General features: G+C 56.7%; 1 protein-coding gene across 2 annotated transcripts in view; it reads left to right on the plus strand.

Moving 5' to 3' along the window:
- The first annotated feature begins 2,436 nt into the window (after window positions 1-2,436).
- Window positions 2,437-23,049, plus strand: part of RUNX3 (RUNX family transcription factor 3) — a 62,796-nt gene continuing 42,183 nt past the window's right edge. The window contains exons 1-2 of one of the 2 annotated variants that reach the window (XM_001501145.4): window positions 2,437-2,576; window positions 2,824-2,889. In XM_001501145.4, coding sequence (XP_001501195.3) covers window positions 2,832-2,889 — 58 coding nt within the window. In that variant the 5' untranslated portion in view covers window positions 2,437-2,576; window positions 2,824-2,831. Of the gene's footprint in view, window positions 2,577-2,701; window positions 2,890-23,049 lie in introns of those variants that run through there. The other variant, XM_070251233.1, reaches the window with a different exon arrangement.

Below are 23,049 nucleotides of genomic sequence, written 5' to 3' on the forward strand. Positions count from 1 at the left end.
CTCCCCCAGGCAGCCTCCAGGGGTTCGTTCAAAGTCTGGCCCAGGCTTCTGAGGCACTGTGTGGAGATTATAAGCCTCTTGAGGGAAGGACCGAGCCTGGTGCCCACCAAGTGCTGGCCACATTGCCCCAGGAATGTATTAAACCACCCGATGTGCAGCTGCGCCCTGGTCCAACACAGCCCGCTGCGCCCCTCCTGGTCCTGGGCCTGGACTCGGCTTCCGGTGGGGAGAGGCCCTCAGGGTGACCGACTTCTGGGGGCCATGGGGGGCCCGCTCTTACGTGTGGAAATTGCGTAGGGTGGTATGTCAGAAACTGGAGGTGGTGTTGGCAGAGTGGAAAGAACTCCTGGGCTGGGAAGCAGGCGCCCAGGTTCCACTGACTCACGGGGTGAGTCCCTGCCCCCTGGGGGCCTCAGTTTCCACTTCTGTTAAAGGGGCTCTTCCCAGCTGTGTCCCTCTGTGACCTATGTCACAATGTGGCAGACTCCAAAATGCTCCGAACTCAACCAGGAGGCCAAGGCGCCTCGGCAGGTCCACCTGTGCCCCTGACCCCCACGGCCCTGCCCAGACTGGGCCAGCTGATGGTTACGGTGGGGACCGTCTGTCCTGTGTGACTGTGGGGGTTCCCTACCTGAGCTTACTCATAGTGGAGCCCAAATGACGTCACCGAGACTCAGGCAAGGAAACCAACATCGACCGTGCCCCTACCCAGTTGCCTGTCCCTCTGAGAAAGGTGTTATCCCCATTTACAGCGAAGGAAACTGAGGCCCAGAGAAGGGGAGTGGTTGTCCCACGGTCTTGCAGCTGGAGAGAGCAGAGCTGGGACTGAAACTCGAGTCTGACTCCGGGGCACTGAGGGGTTCCCCAGAAACCTGCTCTCTCCCTGGGCGAATCAGAGCCCCTCCCACCACCCACTCTCCACTCAGGGACAGAAGCCTGAGCTTCCCGGGCTCCAGAGGAGGCGCAGACAGCGGGTTTCCAAGGGCATCTGGCCCCCAGGCCACCCAGTGCAGCTGTGAGCAGAGACGAGCCGCTCCTCTTCCCGGAGGCCCCTCCGGCTCCCTGTTGGCAGCAGAGAGCACCATGCGTCCAAGGCTGCTGCTGGTCCAGCCCCAAGCCTGGGCTCCCTGGGAGAGGCCAGGGCAGTGCTCCGGCTGCAGGGGGCTTTCTGAAGCCTCAGGACTTAGTTTAGAGGGCGCTGTGGTGTCATGGCGGAGGCCCCAGCTGGTGAGTCAGAGGCTGACCTGCACAGGCTGACTCCGACGTCCTGGGCCTCAGTGGTCTGAGCAGTGAAATGGGAGAGTAGAGGTTGAGAGAGAAATGGTCAAAGCCACCGTGCTCCCCCTGACACCTGACCTGGCTTCTGGGAACACAGAAGTATAGAGTTGAGTCATCGTCTGCATCCTTTCCACTTTTGAGTCCCTCTGAGCTTGAACCCTCTGGGACGTGAAGGATTCAAAAAGGGGCTGACAAAGGGCACCTGGGAGGGGAACAGCATGAGCAAAGGTCCTGAGGCAGGAAAGCCCAGGCACGTTAGGCTGGAACAGAGAATCCCAAGGGGATGATGCACCAGAGGGCAAATGAGCAAAAAGGGCCTTGAGTGACAGGCTCAAGCCTCAGAACCCAAATTCTACAGAGGGCCCCTTGGTCGGGCTGTGCCACCCGCTTTCAGGAGGAAGGCCTTTCTTGGTGGGCAGGCCGCCGGGGGACATGAGCGCTGGCGATGCCGCTTCATGTGTTTCCCATTTGTCCTTAATCCCAACTCCCATAAAATCCCCCTGAAGTGCCACCCAGCCACACATGTGGACGCCTCTCCTGGCAACGGTAGTGGTGGACAATGGCAGGGTGTCCGCCACAGCCCGGGGCTGGGGCATGGAGGGGAGCCCTCCGCCCGCTGGTGGCCCTGGGCTCGGGGCAGGGAGAGGGCCCTGTGGGGCTCCCAGCCTGCCCAGGCCAGCAGTGGCCTGAATTCAGGACTCTTCCCCAGCATCCAAACCACCGCCCGGGCCCCTCCAGACACACTGCTTTCAGTTCTGCTTCTGGGCCGCGTGCTGAGGCCAGCCCCACAAATAAAAGCCATCACTTTTCTTCGCTCTCTTTCTTTTTTTTTCCGAAAAAGAGAGAGAGGCAGCCACAAGATCTTCTAAGAGGCCGTGACATCACGGCCCAGGTGACCGCAGCCCAGCCAATGGGCCAAGGCCGCGAGCTGGCTTCTTGCATCCTGTGAGCTGAGGTTGGGTTGACACTGTGAAGGCCTAGTCCCTCAACCACAGAACCACAAGGCCAGGCCCTCACCGCCTTCGGGCCCCGCGCGGGAGCTGGTTGGCTCCCGATCCTCCCCACCCCCGGGGCCGCCCTCGCACCCACTGGGGCCTGGGCTCCGCCGGGGGGTGAGCCTCATTCATTCATTCCCGGTGGCTCTGATGCTGGGCCTGGCTTTGCTCTTGCTGCCCTGCGAGCTCTCCGCCCTGGCTGCCGAAGGCCCCTTCCCGCCATCTAATGATACACTCTGCATACGCTTCTGTTGAAAATTTGTGGCTAGACATTCCTGTGGGACCGGGAATCCAAATTCTTGGGTACAAACAGAAACTTACTTTCCTTGGGGATTTTTTTTCTCTCTCGCTCACACACACACTCTCGCGTTCTTTCCTTTCTTCTTTTTCGTAGCAGTAGGGGGGGAAAACAGAGACAAAACAAAAAAAACAAAAAGCCATACCGCCCCCCCACTTTATTTTCAAAAGTAGCTAGGAAAAAATAAAACAACAGCCAGCCAAGTCAACCCCAATCCAACCCCCTGAAGGGCTGAATTCTTGCCTTCCTCAGAGCGGGGCATGGCATCGAACAGCATCTTCGATTCCTTCCCGACCTACTCGCCGACCTTCATCCGTGGTGAGTAACGATTGCCCAGGGCCCTGGGCTGGCCTTTCCGGGTGGGGAACTGTGGCCAGGCCGCGGGCCACGTCCCTCCACCGGCCAGCCTGGCTGCCTTCGTGTGTACGGCCTGTCTGCCTAAATCCAGTGGAGGTGGGAAGAAGGGCTGGGGGTCTCCGTGGTCGCCTGGAGTGGGACATCTCTGTGGGACTTTTACCCTCACCTGGTGGTGGGGGCAATGGCTACCATAAGACCTCGAGACCTCAAAGGCCAGACTTCAGGGGGTCCTAGGGTGGAGAGGACATGGGGGCTGTCCCTGTGCCCCGTGGCTTCCTGCCTCACTAACGGGGCTCCTGGGCCCTGCAGCCCCAGCCTCCGGCCGGTCCGGAGAGCTTGACCCCTCCACCTGGGCTCAGGCAGACACAGGCTCTGAGAGATGCTCAGCTTTCCCAGAGCCAGGCCGGCTTCTGACGAGAGCAGTGGAGAGGCGGGGGGCCAGGCTGCACCCGGCTGAGATCCCACTGGGGACCTTCTCCACAGTTCTCCGAGTGATCCCTGGGGTAGCGGGAGCAGAGGGAGGAGAAGAAGGCTGGAAGCTTTGGTTGGGAACTTGCACAGCTCCGGGTCGCACAGACGCCGGAGGGCCGTGGGGGGAGCCGGCCTCGCCAAGGTTTGTGGACTTGGTCACGGGGGGGACGAATGTGTTCCTGGGCGGCTTTTATCTCTATTTGCGGCCTGGAGGGATCCGGACCGCTGGGTTGAGCCCTTCGACAGAGATAGGGTTTCAGGATCCCCCAGTGGGAACCTCCAATGGAGGCTGGAACTCAAGAGACGGTTTTCTTGCCTCTGTCTGGCCCACAGGGCTGATGGAGCCTGGCCTCAGGCAACTCCCTGCTGCTTTCTCCCCGACCCCCCAGCCAGAGCCCAGAGGGGGCTGTGGTGCCTGAGATCCTTGCGCCCAAGTGTCAGTTCGGTGTCTACCTTGCTGAGCAGACTTAGGAAAGTTATTTAACCTCTCTGTGCCCCAAACAGAGGCACCTCTGGCTGTGACATCCGGATTGTCTGAGGCTGGGAATGGACTGTGTATGAGGGCAGTGCCTCTGGGTTGTGCATGGGCCCAGTTCTGCTCCAGAACAGAGGGGATGACTGGAATCTAGAATTCTGAGGTTTAGGAGCTGGGGCTACCCTTTCTCGGCTGAGGTGGTCAACTGAGATGCAGAAGTCAGTCTGAATGTCTGTCTGCCCTTCTGCTCATCTGCCTGCCCCCCCCCCCCCCGCACTGGCTAGCAGGGTGACTTAGAGCCAGTCCTTGGGGGCCAGCTCTGGGCAGGGACTGAGGCACATTTGGGTGCTTATTGTCGCAAGTTTTCTGCAAAGGATTGTCTAAGAGCGGGACCCGTTCCTCCTTCCTGGAGAGAAGCTGAGGCAGGCTGTGTGGCTGCGGTCGGGGACTGGCGGGTGGGGGTAGAACGGGTCTACTGTCCCTGTGGCCGGGGCGCTCCCACCCAACCTGGTGGTGGCTGGTGACAAGCAGCAGCCCAGGGTCCGGGAGCCGCGAGCTGTGGGCTCCTTCTTCAAGCTGCTCCTATTATAACACTCTTTCCTTTGTAGCCCTCAGAGCTAATTAAAGGCAGTTCTGTGGCAAGAAAATAAGAGTTTATAAAAACCATTTGCTGGGTCTTTGTAATCTGTATTTCTCCCTCCAAGAGCAAGATGCAGAAATGTAGGTTTAAAACAAAGGAAGCTTGGGGTACAATCCTACAGGGCCGGCTTCCTGAAATGGGTTCCTGATGCCACAGAGCCCTGGCGCTGGCCGACAGGGAAATGAAGGGAGAGGGAGAGGAGAGCCGGCGGCTTTGGGCCCGGCGTGAGCCCAGACAGGAGGCCACTGGGCAGAGGGGCTGACTGCTGGTGGACAGGGATGCAGACGTGCCTTGTCAGCTGGGATCTGTGGGGAGGCCTCGGGGTCTGGGGTCCGAGGCTTTGCCTGCCCTTCTGGGGAGAGGTCCTGTCCATGCCGTCCGGCCCCCTCTCTCCTCCCCAGTTCTATTCCCGGTGCTCCACTTACAGCGTGCTCCCTTCAGGGGCTGTCTCCCAAATTCTGCCCCTGGGGGCTCGAGGGCTGCAGCTGCCCGTTGTGTCCCCAGCCTCTGGGTCCTGCAGAGCTCGGCTCCATGCTGCCCGGTGCAGGGTTCTTACCTTGTTCTGAGCCAGGGACCGTTCAGGAGACTTAGGAAGCCCACAGACCGCTTCTTAGAATCTCATTTTTAGAGACACAAAACAAAATCCAAAGAACCGCAAAAGAAACCAAATCTATGGAAACACAGTTATCAAACTATAAAAAAGCAAGTTTGTGAGATAGTGGCCATGGCCCCTGTACTAACCCACTGAGTGAAAAGACCTCGCAGAGGCCCCGGTAACAGCTGTGTGAGCATTTCAGGATGATCTGTGACAGCCCTGATGAGACCGAAGAGTAGCTATGATTTCTGGCAGCGACAAAATCACTGTGGAAAAAGATGCTCAGACGTTGTGAGATGTTGGTAAAGGGAAAGATGTCCTGTGTTTCCCCCCAAGTTCACAGACCCCCTGGATTCTGTGCAAGCAGGAACTCCAGGCCTGCGGCCCACGACCCTCCGCAGGATGGGATGGAACTGGTGGGTCTCAGGACACCGCCACGCCCAGAGAGCTTTGAAACACCTGGGTTCCCCATCCCAGAGTTCCTCTCAGCTCACTGTGGAGAAGAAGGTGGGGAGGTATTGGACCCCCGCTCTGCAGTTGAGGGCGAGGGGCAGACGAGAAGAGGGCAATGCTTAACACAAAGAGCTGGCGTGCTGATGGCAGAATCCCTCACACTGAGATGGAAGGCGTGCCCCTGTCCCTCAGCAGTTCTCCGTCCTTCCATCTCGTCTCCAAGGACTCTCCCAGGCAGGACGAGGGGTATTTATTCTCTCCTTGACAAATGGGGAAGCTGAGACCTAATGGCTGTGACTTGGACATACTGGGTCACTGTGGGCAAGGCCCTTCCTCTCTCCGGGCCTCGGTTTCCCCATGTGACAAATGCGGGTGATGGCCTGGAGGATGCCCACCCACAGCTCCACTGAGGGCCAGCACCTCTTCTGAATCCATCCCATGAGGCCCTTCTCTGCACCCCGACAGGCAAAAGCTCTCTCCCCAGGACATGGAGGGAGTGGGGGAGGGTACCACTCAGGGAGGAAACTGGAGGAAATGAGCCTAAACTGCCACATGCAGGATTTAGGGAACTCTGGGGACGCAAAAGTTTTCATTTATTCCGTAATTTCACAAAAGCTTGTCGAGGAGTAGAGTTTCGAGGTTCAGGGTTGGGCTCAGGAGTCAGACTCTCAGGGTTCGAGTCCTGACTCTGCCCTTCCCTAACTGTGCAGCCTGGGGCAAGTCCCTTCACCTCTCTGTGCCTCTGTTTCTCCATCTATAAGATGGGGGTGATGGTTACACTGACCTCACAGGGCTCTGGAGAGAATCAAGTGAGTGGGTGCCTGGCACAGAGTAAGTGCTCATTGTGCTAATGTCTTCCTTCTTCTCATGACTGTGAGCCTGGCCTCGTGGCAGGAGCTCAGGCACCAGGGCGACTGGGCCAGGCTCTCGGCCCTTGAAGAGCTCGTGGTCGGATGTGGAAAGAGATGGCTAAACGGAAAACTGCCCTGGGGTGTGATAAATGGAGTGGAGGGAAGAACGGGGGGCTGGGAGATCAAAGAGGGGCACTGGCCCACCTTGGGGAAGAGAGAACTAGTCTTGGAGAAGTGACACTCTAGCTGGTGTGTGACACTCCAGGTGGGGGAGTGTTACCTCCCCACCCACATCTTGCAGGGTGAGGAGGTGACAAAGGGGGACAGGACGTCCCAGCCAGAGGGAAGGGCCTAGGCCAAGGTGTGAAGGCAGGAGAGAGTGTGATGGCTCCGGGCGCCCCCCAGGATGCCTGGAGGGCATGGTGCAGACTGGGATGCTAGAAGGTGACTAGGACAGGCCAGCCTGTGTGGCTTCGACTGTCCAGCCGAGGTGCCCCTTGGCAGTGGTTGGGAAGTAGGCCGGCAGCTCCTCCCTTGGGAGAAGTGGAAAATGGTCTTTCAGGCAGGAGGCAGGCCCCTGTGGAGGCCAGGGGTGGGCACGATGGCCCTGGGCAGGTCTAGCCCGGATGCTCTGACTCAGAGGTCACTGGACATGGAGGAAGCTGCCCAGACCGGAGAGGTCGGTCACTGTCCTGTCCTGAGCTCTGGGCAGTGGCCAACAGCAGAAGACTCTCCCAGTTCTAGCCCTAAGAGTCCCGAATCCCAGGCACCCCAAGACAGTTGGTCGCCCTGAGCCCACGGCAGCCTCCCCCTCCCCCGCCACACTGGGCGATGACCCGACCGACCGCCAGCCGTCCCGCGCCCACCATGGCGCTCACCTGGCGCCACGTCTGCTGGGCCCCTTTGGCGGCGGCTCCCCGGGCCGCCCTGTACACACCCGTCTCCCAGACCACCCTGTCTGTCCAAAGTGCCCCCCAGGCTGGAAGGGCATTCCTGGGAGCCCCCCACCGGCCACAGGGTCTGGGCGGGCGTGAGCCGGCCCCACACAGTGGGACTGTGTGTCCAGCCCTCACCCGCACCCACGACGGCGGCCGGCGGCCCCCAGCGGCCCCACCGGTCACATAGAGGGCCCATTGACGCCGCGGCCTTGAGGTGGCCGCATCAAAGCTGAGGCTTGCTGGATTACCTGAGAGGGTGGGGAGTTTACGCAGGGGAGGGGGGCCCAGAGAGGGATGCCCCTGAGCAAGAAGGCCTGAAAACCTGACCTTCCAGAAGGCTCTGAGAGGCAGGGGGAGAGCAGCGTCCTCTGATCCCAGCCTTGCTTCTGAGCCAGTCTAGACTCCTTGACGGGCGGGGAAACCAAGGCCTGGGCTCAGGGTCCAGGGTGCAGCCGAACCAGCAGGCCGTACTCCTGTCTCCTGGGGATGCATCGTCCGCAGACCCTTCCTCAGATCCACCACCCAGCGTGCACCCCTCTGGTGCTGGGGAGCCTCGCTCAGTGTTCAAGACTGAGCTCAAACACCCTCTCTGTCAAGAGTCTTCCAGGGACCACCTGCAGCCACCAGGGAGCCCTGGGCTCCTCTGAGGTTCCGGTCCCAGGGCCAGCCTCGGTGCCCCCCTCAGTGCCGAGTCGCCTGCCTTCCTCTGTGGAAGTAAAGGGAAGGGAGGGAGGGAGGGAGAGCTTTGGCTTTCAGTGGATTTGCAGCCTGGGCCCTCCATCATAGCCTTGAAATAGCACCTCCTGGAGGAAGCCCCCCGAGACAGCGCAGTGGGGCCATGGGAACTGTGGGACTAGGGCTGGGAGTGAGACCCCGGTCATACCTAAAAAAGTCACAGGGATCAGGAACAGCGAGCCAATCCAGTAGAGTGTTGGAGCTGGCACAAAAAGAGCCCCCCTCCTCACTGTATAGGTGGGGAAACTGAGGTCCAAAGAGGGGTGTGGGCTTGCGTGAGGTTGAATTCAGCAGTGGGAAAATCAGCTTTGCTCGGCTACCTGGGGACCAACCATCTGCCTTGCACAGAGTTACAAGTCAGACAGGCCAGGCCTAAGCTGCTCGGTAGCAGGGACACCCAGCACGTCAGTTCGCCTCTTAGAGTCTCAGTTTCCTTCCCTGTAAGATGGGGCTGGGAGCTCTGACCTCAAGGGAGGTTGGGAAAAGTGAATGTGCCCCTGACCCGAAGCCCAGGCACAGCACCTGGTACACAGTGAATTCTCGCCCAGCACCGTCGGCCTCCTAATGGGCTCCACACCCTCGCCTGTGCCTCCGGTTTGATCACGTGCCACTTGGCAGATGTTCCCACATCTGGTTTTCTCAGCGCTGGAGAGGGGTGAGCATGGAGAGACTGTAGAGGGACTGTCGGGCCCTTTGTCAATGGCTCCCAGGGGTGGGGGTGGAGAAGGGGGCGCTCTTTGGGGAGGAGGCAACATAAAATGTGGTGACAAGCCCAGGCTGAGGCCCAGAGGCACCATTTCCTCACTATGTGGCCTCGGACGAAGTGCCTCACCTCTCTGAACTCAGTTTTCTCATCTTTAAAATGGGAAGAACAAACAGTAGCCACTTCAAAGCTTGTTGGGTGGACTTAATGAGATAATGTATATCATGTGCTTCCTCCAGGGCCTAGGGCAGAGTCAAGCCTTCCATACGTGCCAGAAGTTATTGCTCTTTAATGTTCCCCTCCTCCTGGGCGAGAGAATCTGTCTGACTCTGAGCAGGGTGGAGAAGCCTCAGTTTAATGGCCGCCCCTTCTGAGGAGGCTTCCCAGGCCCTTCACCTTCTCCTTCTCCCCTCCAGGCCTCGGGCAGACCCTGCTCCTGTCCCCACTCACCCCTACCCCCGGTTGTTGGGAGGGATGCTCCTGGGAGCAGGTCAGGCTTGCAGGAGCCGCTCGGTGTTTCTTGCTAAATGGATGGAGGAAAGGAAGGATGGATGAATGAATGAATGAATGAATGAACGAACGAACGAACCAATGACTGACCGGCCTGAGAGGTTTCCAGTGTCTCCCTCACTTCCCCCTGGGCCGTCTGGCTTGTTCTCTGAAACGCTCGGTGGGGAGAGCCTGAGCGCCCGCGTCTAATCGCGGCCAGTTGGCCCGGCGGTGTGAACATTCAGGTTCCTCTTTGGGGTTTTCTTTCACGTCTGGGAAAAGTGCTTTTGGCAAAAGGTTCTGAGTTACACGTGGGCGGACAGAACGGATGCCCATAACTTACGATATGCAGGGGTGACCAGAGTCAGCCCCCCCAAAACACCCTTCGCTGTGTGACATGAGGGCTGAAACTCCACCAGGAGCACTTGGCGCCTTTGGCAGGAAGCGTTGCTCATCTGGGCTTTTTAAAATGCAGAGTCCTTCTGGCCACGCACACTTCAGCATCAGTGAGTCTGCCTGATCCGCTCCCCTGTGTTCAGAGGAGAAAGGTGGCTGGTGGAGAGCAAGCCAGGGATTAAGAGAGAAAGGAAGACTCAGGGCATTCGCATGGAAGAGAATGAAGTGAGAGGGCAGGAGGAGAGGAGAGGTCCATTTTGGTCATGCCCCTGCCCCAAACTCAGCTCGCCTGGGTGCCCAGTGGCTGAGGACCAACACCCCATGGCTCCAGGCAGTGCCCCCACCCTGAGGGTTTCCCTTCCAACCTCCCTCAGTGAACCTGAATTCTTCCCCCCACCACTCCCCCCACGGAGGAAGCAGGGCAGGGGGTTAGACCTGCAGAAGTTCTCCTGAGGCTCTGAGCCCCCTCGTGTCGTAGGTCAGCTCCAGGACAGCTGGAGTAGGGAGCCCCACGTTAGGGGTGTAGGGGGCCCATGGGGAGAGCTTGGTTCTCCCCTACAGGTCAGCCATATCCCTTCCTAAGAGGAAAAAGAAGCCACCTCTGAGAATAAGGCCACGTTAGAAAAAAGACTGGAAGGAAAACACTAAAATGGGATAGTTAATGCTATAGGGGCAATTGTGGTGGGGAGCCTTTATTTCTAATTCTGTTGGTGATTGTGTATTTCCCCAATTTTTAAACATTGAGTATATTACTTGTAGGTATAGGGGGGAAACTTTTTTTTTCTTCAAAGAGAAAAAGAGGAAGAGGCAGCCCCGCCCTCTCAGGAGCAGGTGGGCTGGGCCTCCCGTCAGCCCGGGCTGCAGCCGGGTCAGCCTGCTCCTGCCCAGCCAACGCCCCACAGGCCATCCTTCCTCTCTCTTCCTCTTGCCAAGTTGCTGCGTCTGTCCTCTTCCACCCCAGCCCCGCCCTATCAGGCTGTGGAGCAAGGGTCTGCCCTGGGCTGGACAGAGCGTGTATACAGCAGGTACTCGGGAAATGCTTGTGGTCTGCGCCGTGGCCCCGATCAGGAGAGGTTTCCCTGGAGAGGTGGGGCTGGTTTCCTTGGATTCTCACATTCCTGGTACCCAGGACTCGGGATCTGATGTGGGCAAGTTGGCACCGCTGATCATTCGGCAGACGCTTATTGAGCATCGCCTGCATGCCAAGCTCCATTCTGGGCACTAGGGATTCAGGGAATGAGCAAAATAGCAAAGATGCCTGCCCTTCTGGAGCTGACATTCTAGTGACACGTGGAAAGATTCGCCTCAGGAAAATGTCCCAGGGAGGTGGGCCAGCACCCCTCTGTGCCCTTCCTCTCTATGCAGAATCTTCTGGGACCTCTATAAACGCTCCTCTTCCCCCATTAAATCCTCATCACAGCTCTGGGGGCTGGGCATCACACCTCCATGGCAGAGATGAGTAAGCAGAGCGATAGGGGCACCTGCTGAAGCTGACATTTGTGAGGAGGAGCACAGCGAAGAAGGGAGAGGGGAACCTGGTTTGTCGATGACTTACTGAGTGCCAGGCACTGCGGAGATTCCTTTGCAAATGTATCTCATTTCACTTAATCTCAACAAAAACCCATGTAGTAGGTGTTATTGTTATTATTCCCATTTTACAGATGGGGAAACTGAGGCTCAGCAAAAGGAAGTGACTCGCCCAGGGTTAGACAGCTAGTTACTGGCGAAGCCCAGATTCACACCAAGGTCTGGCTAACATCAAAGCCAGCCCGACAAAACTTGCTCTTCTACCTGGCAGACATCTATTCTTCCTCAAGGTCCAGGCTCACCACCTCCATGGAGCCCTTCCTGATTCCTCCAGACAAAGTGACTCATATCCTCCTCTATGCAACCAGAGCACCTTCAGGCCTTTCTCAAATACTCTAAGAAGGTTTCCCAGAAAGGGTGGAATCTGAGCTGGGTTTAGAATAGGTAGATCCAGCAAGGAAGGAACCTTGGGGGTCCAGGCAGAGTGAAGGGCACGTGCAGAGGTGTGGAAGGAGGACCATGTGGGGAGGGCTTTGTGGAGATGGAAGGCTTGTGGGTCCTGTGGACAGGTTGAGGGGAAAGAGGCTGGGGAGGAGGTGGGCCCAGCCTGGAGGTTGAGCATGGCCTTCAAGGCAGCGGGGGTCCAGGCAGGATCCGAGCTGGGCAGTGATGTGGGGCAGAGCATCCCGGATGCACCGGGCTGCTCTCTGAAATAGGCCAGTGTAGACGTGCGCTTTGAGCTCATGTACGTGTGTGAACAGAGACCACAGAGGCCCTCCCGCACCCGCTCAGAGCCCTATTTTTATCACTCTCTAGACATACATCTGAGCAGCCGAAACACTCTTGTTCTGAGACACGTACAGGGCTCCATGGATGGGCATGTCTGTGGTCTGACAAGGACAAGGCGATGGTTCAGAGCAGTCAAAATGAGACCTATCCTGGGGAGAATCCCAGGACCAGCGCAGGCGACACAGTTTGCAGGGCACAGTGCAAGAGAAAGCAGGGAGCCTTGTTCAAAAATCATTGAGGGCCCGTCCGGTGGCATAGTGGTTAAGTTTGTGCGCTCCGCTTCAGTGGCCCGCGGTTCACGGGTTCAGATCCCCGACACAGACCTACACACGGCTCATCAAGCCACGCTGTGGCGACCCACATACAACAAATAGAGGAAGATTGGCACAGATGTTAGCTCAGCGACAATCTTCCTCAAGCAAAAAGAGGAAGATTGGCAACAGATGTTAGCTCAGGGCCAATCGTCCTCACCAAAAAAACAAATAAATAAAAATGATTGAGAATTTCAAAACGGCGACCACAGGAACATTAAACCAAGCGTGGGGCTCTTCTAGGCAAGGGACCCTGTGCACGGCGCGGCTTGCATGCCCAGGAAGCCGACCCTGCCCAGAACAGCCCTGGTCCTGAAAACAAACCTCTGTCTGCCTTTCTTTCTTTCGTGCTTCGTTCCTTTGACTTGTGCAGGATTCCACTCTTCATGCGTCCACAATTTTAAAAATAATAATAATGAATTAAGCCTTAGGCGAGATCATACCCTGAAGATTTTAGAACCAGCTAGAACGTTAGGGAAAGCATGAATCCACCCAACACCCCCACTCTACCTGCATTTTATGCTGTAGATGGCCTGAAGGATCTATGAAATTTAAAAACAAACTCTGTGCTTTCAACACCTAGAGAAAGCCGTTATCACTCGGTGTATTTCCTTCCAGACTATTTCCCCGGTGTCTGGTTTCTGCCTCTAGAGGGTCTCTTCCCTCCATGGGCGGCGCCATCCTGAGACATACGACGTATCCAGGAACCTCACCCGGGATGTTAATAACCATCGTGCACATGTGTCAAGATGTGTCCAGGAAGGGTTTAGAGCAGAGCCGTCCAATAGAATCGTGTGTGGTAGTGGAGACGCTCCATGTCTGTGCTGACGGATCCGACCGCCGCTCGCCTCAGGTGGACATGGAGGACGTGAAATGTGCCGGCCCCAGTCCACAGCTAGTGTAACCGACTCTTCCGTCTTATTTCATTTTAATTATTTTAATGTAAATAGCCACGTGTGGCTAATAGCTACCTGTTGGACCCTGCAGATCTAAGAATATACACCAACTGTTAACCCAGGTTATCTCTTGGGGTGAGATTATGGAATTTTTCATTTTCCAACTTCAAATATTTGGAAAGTCTTATACACAGCAAGCATGGATTGCTTTTGTAATCAGAAAAAAGCTACTGAAGATTTTAAGTTTTTAATATATTCACTGCTATTAGGGGGGAAAAAACTTTAGATTTCTAAAAGCATATCCCCAGGGAAGATTGATCCTGGCAGAATGAGATCTATTTTTATTTTTCTTATCAATGTGCAGAAGAAAGAATGTGGGGTTTAGAATCAGACACTGTGGGTTTGTCTCCCGGATCTGCCACTTACTGGCTGTGTGGCCACTTAACCTCTGTGAACCTCAATTTCCTCATCTGTAAGATGGGGATATTGACGCCACTGACCTCCTCAGGTTGCTGTCGGGACTGAATCAGACAATGAAGGTGAGAACGCGGGGGGACCAGCTGAGCGATGGAAGCGAGTTACTGGAGATGATTTCTGTAGAGGTGGAACCGCTTGTCTCTGTGAGGGCGTTACTCACCATTTCCTAGAAACCAGGAAATGAGGGGGGCGTCTCTCAATGTGTCTTCGGCGTATGTGATCAGTTGTTGAGCAGAAGTAAAGGGGGCTCTATGACCAGATAAGACTGGGAGTGATTGCATCAAACGATGTTCAACAAAGGGTTTACTGCAGGACTTTTCAGAGCCTTTGATGTGCAAACAAACGTAGGCTTCTCGAAGGGGCTGGAGTGCTGCAGAGACCACTTTGGGAAAAGCTGCCCTCAGGAGAGCTATTAAGCCAACCGTGGCTACAGGTGTGCTGTGCAGGCGGGGAATTCTCTTTTCAAGGACCTAGGCAATTGTATGAGAGTTGAAAGGGAAATTTGCTGGATCCTAAATAAAAAAGGAAAAGTACAAAATTGGAATTAATAAATGCACAGTTGTCTAGAAAATAGAAATGATGACAAGTCAACTCTTAGTTATAGTAACAGCAGTAAACACTTACACGGCTCCTACCGCATGCTGGGCACGAAGCACTTTACACGTCTCCGCTCACGAAATCCTCACAACCCTACAAAACAAATGCTATTATTAAGCCTGTTTTATAGATGAGGAAACTGAAGCCTAGAGAGGTTAAACCACTTGCCCAAGGCCACCCAGCTGGGGTTCAAACCCAGGCAGCCTGCACCCGGAGCCTGTGCACGTCACCACAGCAGGGTCGCTGTGAGTTAATCCAGGCTTTCCTGGATCAAGGAACATCCCTCGACTTCCCTGGGCCCCTCTCCTGGGAAGAGCTGGTGGCACTGCCCTGAGCCCGGCCAGTCAGAATCAGCTCTGCCGCTTTCAGGCTGGTGGGTCACTGCCTCCTCGGGGCTTCAGTTTCCTCGTCTGAGAAATGCGCCAGTAATCATTGGAGGACCAAGCGAGGGGAGGTTTGCAAAACAGAGGGCACGGTCCACTCAGAAGGTGCTTGATGTATGGTGGTCCTCTCCTTCACCCATGCATAGTTGGGGAAACTGAGGCACAGGGGTGGGGTTCGGGGGGATGCTTGGCCAAGGTGAGCTCGGAGAGCACTCCAAGAAGCCAGGCCGACATGGTATGGCTGGCCAGGTCCACGCGAAGCGCAAAGGGCTTCTTTCCATCTGGCAGACGCCCGAGGCGCCCTTCTCATAACAGCACTCCGACCACTTCGGCAGGGGCCTCTCCCTCTGGGCTCCTCTCCCTGGGCCCCGAAGCTCTCCCAGGGGTCCCTCCCACCTTGTGCAGGTTCTGTTTGATCCAGCATCATGCCCCGAACCTACTGCCCTGGGCATCCCGCAGAAATCCCCTAGAATTCCCCCTTAGGTCCCCTCGTGGGGTGAGGGGTATGCACGCAGACACGCCTCTGCCCTGTTCATGGACCCCCGTGCTTGTCGGGGGTCCATTCCTCTGCCCTGAGTCACCTCTGAAACCAACTATACACCAGTCCCGGGCTCAGCATGTTCTATACGTCACTGCTCTCTCACAACCCCAGGAGGTCAATGCTTTTGTCCCCATTCTGCAGAGGAGGAAGGTGAGGCCCAGGGAGGTGAAGTCACTAAGTTCACCTAATTTATAAGCGGTGGAGGTGGGTTTGAACCCAGGCTCTGCTCCCCACTGCTGCTGGGTGGCCCCTGGGCACAGCCCAGCACAGGCAAGGCGGCTCCTGAACACGTGTGCTCGACCGCACACCCCCCCACGGCCCCTGCACCCCTGCATGCCAGGGGCTTTGTTGCTGGGATGGGAGTCAGGCGGCCGACCCTCCCATCTGAGCTGGGTCCCTCCCTCCGTCAGGGCCAGCTTCTCAGAGGGACACAGGGCTCCAAGCTCTCTAGGGGGCCTGCGTTTGGGTTTAAGGCTCTGCAGTTACCATCTTGAAAGTCGTAGTAATTTTATCTTTGGATTGGCGCTTTGTGAGTAAGGTCCGAGGGACAGTGGGGCTTGCGCAGGGACCTGGGGCCTGGGCTCAGTCCCGTTGCCGCCCCCCCGCGGGCGGGGCCTGCGCATGAGTACAGCCAGGAGGAGGACCAAGTTTTGGGGCAGGGCCTGGGTGTCTGTGACGGTCTGCACTCACACCACGAGAATCCCCATCCAAGTAAGTGTGACATTAAACAGCAAAAACAAAACACCATGACAGCTCAAGAGAGATTGCAAAAAAAGGAAAATGCTTTTTTCCTGCTTTTCGTCAGGGACCCTGTGTTTTCATTTTGCACTGGGTCCCGCAGATTAGGCAGCTGGCCCTGCCTGAGGATCAAGGGGAACACACGGGGCCCCCAGAGGTGTGGTGCAGACGAGACGGAGCCCAGCCCAGCCCTGCCTTTTTCCAAGTGTTGCTTTTTCCAAGTGAGAGGAGGAAGCAAGTGCTCCCCCGGGCTCCTGGAAGTCACCCAGTTTGAGGCCTTGGGGACAAGGATGCCCCCCCACAGTGGCTACCCAGAGCTCAGCAGTGGTGCCTGGGGCAGCTCGGGGGTGCACACCAGCTCAGACTCCCGAGGTGGCCTGACACTCTGAGCCGAGGCTCACCCTTCGGCCAAGCGCAAGAGGGGAGCTGGGCTTCTATGCCCCCTGGCTGGGCCAGGACCCTGCCCCAGGGAGGCTCTGCCCAGAGCAGTGGGCCTGAGGTGGTGGGTGGGCTCCTGATGGCCCCTGTCCCCACGTGGACAACGGACTGGTGAGGTGGGAACCTGGCCTTGGCTTTGGGACACACCTTGGTGGATGAAAAGCTCATAGAAGTCCCTGCTGATTGGAGCAGGTGGGATTATGGCTCAGTCAGTGAAAGCCTGGACTCGGGATCAAGGGGTGGTCCAGGTTGGGGCTCAGTCTGTGGCCATTTGGGAGCTCAGATTAGGGCCTCACCTGTGGTGTTCACAGCCAAGACCCCAGTGCTGAGCTAGCCTGACTCATGGGAGGTGCTGGGTCCGTCCTGCCAGAGGAATGAGTAAGTAAACACGCTTTGCCCAGCGGCTGGGACCCTGGGAGGTTTTGCACTTTCAAATTCGCCAGACCTGAGTTCACATCTTAGCTCTGACGCTTACTCCCCGAGGGAGATGCTAACCTCCCCTTCACCCTCTTCCTCATCTGTACAATGGGAGAACAACAGTTCAGAGAAGTAAGGTAATATTCAAAGTGCTCGGCTCCACCCGCGGCCCACGGGAAATGCTCAGTACGTGAGAATCAACTCGATTCCTGAAGCCGCGCAGACCCCTGCCTCCTCAAGGAGGCCCACGCGACTCCCTCTGGCTCTAAGATTTCAGCCTTCAATGTTTTTTGTGTTTTTCTGTATTTTCCAAGTTTTTTCATTGCGCTCATATGACTTGTAACACAGGGGCAGGAATGTGTTGTGTGAGGGGATTCAATTAACGTTATTTATTAGCAGTATTGTTGTAAATGGACAATAAATAAAAGGAGGCAAGTCAGAGTCAGTTCCCCTCAAGGATTCACTGGGGTCCCAGCTCCCTGGAGGCCCCGACAGCATTTGGGTCCTGTACCCTCCCTGACATGCACCCCTGCCCTGCATGCACCCCTCCCCCAGGTGCATCCCCTCCTTGGGTTAGACCAGCACCAGCCAAGGGTTCTGGCTGGGATCCGTGAGTGTGGTGTGGCCTCTGTCACAAGTTGCCCCAGCTCAGCAACCAAAGTCTGGTCACACCCCCACCTTAGGCCCCTAGGCCTGTGTGCCCACCAACCTCCACACTCACCCCACCCCTACCATGTGCGTGTGAACACACACACACACTCACACAGGCAAACACATGTCAGAGGCTGCACCCACTGGAGAGACATCGACTTTTCAGGAACCCCTGCCTGTGGGGACCAAGGGACACCTGGTGGTGTGGTCTGAGGGAGGCCACAGGGGGAAGCTGCTTTGCCCCTACCCAGGCTGGTCCCCGCTTCTCTGACCAGAAAGTCCCTCCTCTTCCTGGGGGTCCCCAGACACCCGCCACTGGCCTGTCGCTGGGCCGGTGCTTCTGGAGGGATGAGGCCTCATGGGAACCCAGGACTGACGGGATGGAGTGGAGGCCCTAACTCAGAAGGAGGTTTTCCAGCTGGGAGAGGTCTCAGAGATACCTGGAGGGGAGCCATCATCTGACAAGTGAGGAAACTGAGGCCAAAAGGGGAGAGGCCTGCCCAGGGTCACCCCCAAAGGTGCAGGTGGAGGGCACGGCCTAGCCTGGCAGACGTGCCCAGCAGGGAGTGCATGGAGGAAGGCAGGCCTGGTCACACCTCTCTGCGCTTCAGTTTCCTCCCCCATCACATGGGGACCACTCAGGGACCTTCCAGCTCCAACAGTCTGATCTTCTGGGAGCTCTGGAAGGCTCCGGGGAGCTCCAGGTGAAGTCCACGTGGCTCCCTGGCTGGTGGGGGAAAGAGGATGCAAATAGGAAGGGTCCCCAGGGACGTGGGTTAACCCCCGAACTCATTTCTGGCCTCTTCTTCCTGTGGGGTGGGTTAAAAAATAGCCTCCCATCTGCCAGGGCTGGGGGCCAGGCTCCATCTGAGGCTGTCAGGTCCTCCCAGCCCAGCCTGGGACTGAGACCTGCCCCCTCCAACCCCCAAAACCAGACTGGCTGCTGTGGCGAGGTGGCTCGTCTGTCACTGTCCTTTCTCCCTTTGACTCAGCGCTGAGCGTCACCACTGCTCTGCTCAAGCAGCCACAAGCCCAGGAGGTGCTCTGAGTCCTTGCTCTCCCATTTCACAGAGGGAGAGGGTGAGGCAAGCGACCTCCCGGGGCACTCCTGGAGTCAGGACCGGCAGCAGGAGCTGGCTGCCCAGAGCTTAGTGAGTGCTTCCCAGTGGTGCCAGGACTGTGCCTCCGTCGGGTAGCAGGCAGCAGGTGTAATGGGGCGGGGTCTGCCTTTGCTCCCCTCTGGATTGCACAGCCCACAGCTCCCCAGGGCAGCATCTGGAGGATGGGAGAGTCAACTTCATGCCCAGTCAGGCCAAGCTGGGGTGGATCCCAGATGCCCTGTTTCTCTTCTCTGTGACCTCGGCCAAGCCTCTTAGTTCTCAGACCCTCGGTGTTCTCATCTGTGAGATGGGAGACAGCCATCCCTACCTCCGAGGGTGACTGTGAGGACACACTGAGATGCACAGCGCCTGTGTGTGGCGAGTTCAGTCGACGGATTATTAACAAGATGAAGGCTACGCAGTCCTGAGACCATGAGCACCCTCAGCGCGTGGTCGTCTCTGAGGCTGTTTCCATTGGAACCGAGCATCTGAGATGGGAACCACGAGCCTTAGAGCATCATGTGGACAAATGGCTGATCAATGGGTATTTTTAGCCCGGGTGGAACCAGTGAGGCCTTAGGCGTAGATGGGGCTTTTCTCCCGAGGAGGTCAAATAATTCTCCCAGTTTCTGCCAAGCCCAGAAAGCTGCGGCTGCTGGTGGGAGTGGGCTGGAGAGCAGCAGGCAGACAGTGTCCACACTGGGCTCCTGGTCCTGGAATCCATCCTAAGGGATAAATCAGGGGAGTGGCTAAGACATCCATACCAGCGTGGTCCCAGCAGTGTCTTCATAACAACCCAGAAACACCCTAAAGGGCCAACCACGCGGGAACACTACGATGGTCCAGCCCGTGGGGTGGGGTCTCCACACTCTTACCCCCACCACACCAGACCAGCGACCAGCGCAGACATGTCTCCTGCCGTCAGGGAGAGGATATAATGACAGGGGACACATATGACACGTTGGTGCCATTCAAAAGCAGGTTCAAAACAACATGTCCTATATGTTCCCAACGTTATAAAAGAAAAGAAGGAAGGAAGGAAAGGAGGAGGGGAAAGGAGAGAAGAAATTAGACTCTACACACAGTAAGAATGCCAGAAGGCCACGAACCAAAACGCTACTCATTGTTCTGGGTGGCAGAATTATGGGTGGTTTTAATTTTCTTCTTTATAATTTTATTATTTGCCAATTTTTCTTTAGTTAATGTGTATTATTCTTACAATTAGGAAAAAAATGTGTTTTGTTTGAAGAGATGGAAGGGGGTTAGAGGTTGTTCTTCCCCTTTCATCTGCCCCAAAACTGAGGCCCATGTGGGAAAGATGTTCATTCGTTCACTCACCCAGCCACTCATTCATTCCTCCTCAGATGCTTCTGGAAACCAGAAGCGAGGCTCAGTTCTAAGTTCCATGGCCACAGAGCTGAAGGTGACCCATCTCTGTCCTCAAGGAGGTCACAGTCTGAGGGTATAGGACGCAACAGAAAGTCCTTTCAATTCATTCCATCAAGGGGCTGTGGGAGTAGTGAAAGGAGGGGGGCCAGGTCCTCCTGGGAGTGTCAGAAACGGTCTTACAAAGAGGGGAAATTAGGACAGGGCTTTGGTGTACGAGCAGGAGTTCTGCAGTCAGAGAATGGAGTAGAGCACTGCTCGCTAAGACACTATGGGCTATTAGAGAGAGAGGAGCCGCCCTTTGTGGGGCAGTGTGTCAGATTAAGCTGGAATGCTCTGTGAGCTGGGTTCTTCGAGGGCCTTGAATTGCCTGGCTCTGCCACTCGATGGTGGGGTGACTTTGAGCAGGTTACTAAACCTCCTGGGCCTCAGTTTCCTCATCTGGAAAATGGGCCAATGACCTCACTGAGTTACTGCAAGAACTGAGAGAGTTAATAATGGTGGCGCACTCAGAACAGGGCCTGGCGTATAGGAAGAGCTGTGAAAACATTTGCTTTCGTTATTTGCTATTAGTTCCACTTTATCCCATACACATTCTGGAAACCAAAAGGATCTTTAAGCTAGAAATTCATGTTAATTCGTTCGTTTATTTATTTCACTCATCCAACAGATAATTGCTGAGATCCTCGCAGGCACCAAGCACTTTTTTAGGCTCTGGGGACAGAGTTGCCAGACAAAATACAGGACACCTAAATTATTTGAATTTCAGATAAACAATGAATAATTGTGATATTTGGGACAACTCTAGCCTAAAAAAGTGTTTGTCGTTTATCTGAAATTCAATGTAACTGAGCACTCTGTATTTTTATTTGCCAAATCTGGCGATTCTGCCTGGGAATGCCGCACCAATGAAAAGCAAACCGTGGCCCCCCTCCCATCCCCGGAGGCTGAGATTCAGGGCCCAAGACCGTTCGTAAGCAAAGGGACGGTCCGCCAGACACCAAGGAAGGGAGACCATCAGCTCCCCATGGCTGCTGGAACAAACGACCACAAATGCAGTGGCTTAACGTAACACACACTTAACAGCTCACGGGTCTGGGGGCCAGACATCCCCCTGACTCTCACTGGGCTGAGATCAGGGTGCCGCAGGGCTGTGTCTCTTCTGGTGGCTCCAGGGGAAAGTCCATCCCCGCTTGTCCAGCCTCTACAGGCCGCGCTCTCCTCTATTGGTGGCTCTTTCCTCTGCCTTCACAGCCAGCAACACTGGGCCACGTCCTTCCCGTGCTACCACCTCTCTGGTCCCCCAGTCGGTTTTCCGTACCACCGCTCCCTCTGATTGTCCTCTTCGGCCTCCTGCTTCCACTTGCAAGGACTCTTGCGATCCATCGGCCAGCCCGGACAACACAGAAAAATCTCCCCATCTCAGAGTCCCCAACCTTCATCATTTCTGCAAAGTCCCTTTTGCCATGTAAGGTGACCTAGTCACAGGTGTGGGGGTTGGGATGTAGGCATCTTTGGGGGGCTTTGTTCTGCCTACCACAGGGGTGTAGAGAAGGCCTCTCCTGGGGGGCGATAGGGACCTGAATGAGGTGGGGAGCTAAGCCATGCAGACAGAGTGTGAAGGGCTCTCCAGGCAGAGGGAACAGCACGTGCAAAGGCCTTGTAGTGGGTGTGACTGGTGTGTTTGAGGACCAGCAAGGAGGCCAGAGTGGCTGGAGCAGGATGAGGGAAGGGGAGAGTGGAAGGAGATGAGGACAGAGAGACAGAAGTGGGGGGTGCCGTGCAGAACCCCAGAGGGCTGACTGGAAGGGGAGAATGGGTGAGGCCCCTGCCCGCTCCTGGCCTCAACTGCCCCCATCCCCCACCCCCGGGACCATCTGTTCTGCTGAGCTGACACCCACTCCACGGGTACTCACAGCAGAGGTCACACTCCTCTCAGAAGTATTGCAGGATGAGAAGGAAGCATCCCAGCAACATGAAGGATTCAAGTTAGATGTTTGCGAGAACTTCCTGTGTGCTTCCTGTCAGTTACCAACCAGGAAGGGTGGTAACATGTGGGAGAGCAGGTCTTGACTGAGGGTCAAGGGGGCCGGTGCCCTCAGGGGCCTCGCATGCAGGGACCAGCCCCACTCCTGGGATGACCTGGGGGAGTGGTGAGTCCTGACCTTGGACTCCCCTCCACCCCGGCCATCCTGTGATCTCGGGATCCACGTCCCCTCCCCAGACCCGTTTCTCCAACACAAGGGAGTTGGACTCAAAGATCTTCAAGGTCCTCCCAGCGGTGACCAGCTGTGAATCCCACACTCTAATCCTCTCTGATTCTAGGGGTCTTCTATTCTAGGACAAAACCTCACAACTGTGTGACCTCAGGCAGGTTACTTAACCCCGCTGAGCCTCAGTTTCCTCACCTGTAAGTGGGGATGATCACAGAACCACCTCTTGGGGGGAGTGCAGAGGAAGGCAGTGTTAAACCCCGTGCAGGGCAGACTCGCGCCTGGCACACAGTGAGTGCTCAATTAATGTGAGCCCCCGAAAAATGCGAGCCCCGAGATTGAGGATTCTAACAGCCTCCGCGTCTGGAGCCTGAGTCCGTGACCCCATCTCCGGGAGCCTGACATCTGCCAGCTGTGGGTTCCAAGTCTCCAGACGCCCCCACTGCCAGCGTGCCCCCCACGCCCTGGCCTCCCCCACGTGCTGGGTGGCATGCCTACCCCACGACCACATGAAAAGCCATTCCCCCAGGGTGTCCCCACACCTGGGAAAACCGGCAGCCTGCCCGGCGCTGGCCCCGCCTGGTGGCTGGAACACCGGGCAAGATCAATGGAGCCCGGCTGGGCTCCCGGTGCCGCCACCTTGTTCCAATCAGGGCTGGGCGCCTTCCGCTCCGGACCCCCGCCCAGCACCGGGCCCTGCCCAGCAGCCCCCGTTTCCAGCCCCGTGACCCCCAAGGAGCAGTGCCCCCACCCTGACTCCCCTCTGGCTGCAGCTGCCTGGACCCGAGCGGTCGACCAACACGCTGAACGATGGGGCGGCCAAAGAGTGCCAGGCCGGGGCGGGGGCCGGGTCTGGTCCTGGCCTTTGCGTGCCAAGGGATGCTGTAGCAGCCTTCTCATCTGCAGCCTCA

The sequence above is a fragment of the Equus caballus genome, chromosome 2, assembly GCF_041296265.1.
Source record: "Equus caballus isolate H_3958 breed thoroughbred chromosome 2, TB-T2T, whole genome shotgun sequence".
In the NCBI taxonomy this organism is placed as follows: Eukaryota; Metazoa; Chordata; class Mammalia; order Perissodactyla; family Equidae; genus Equus; species Equus caballus.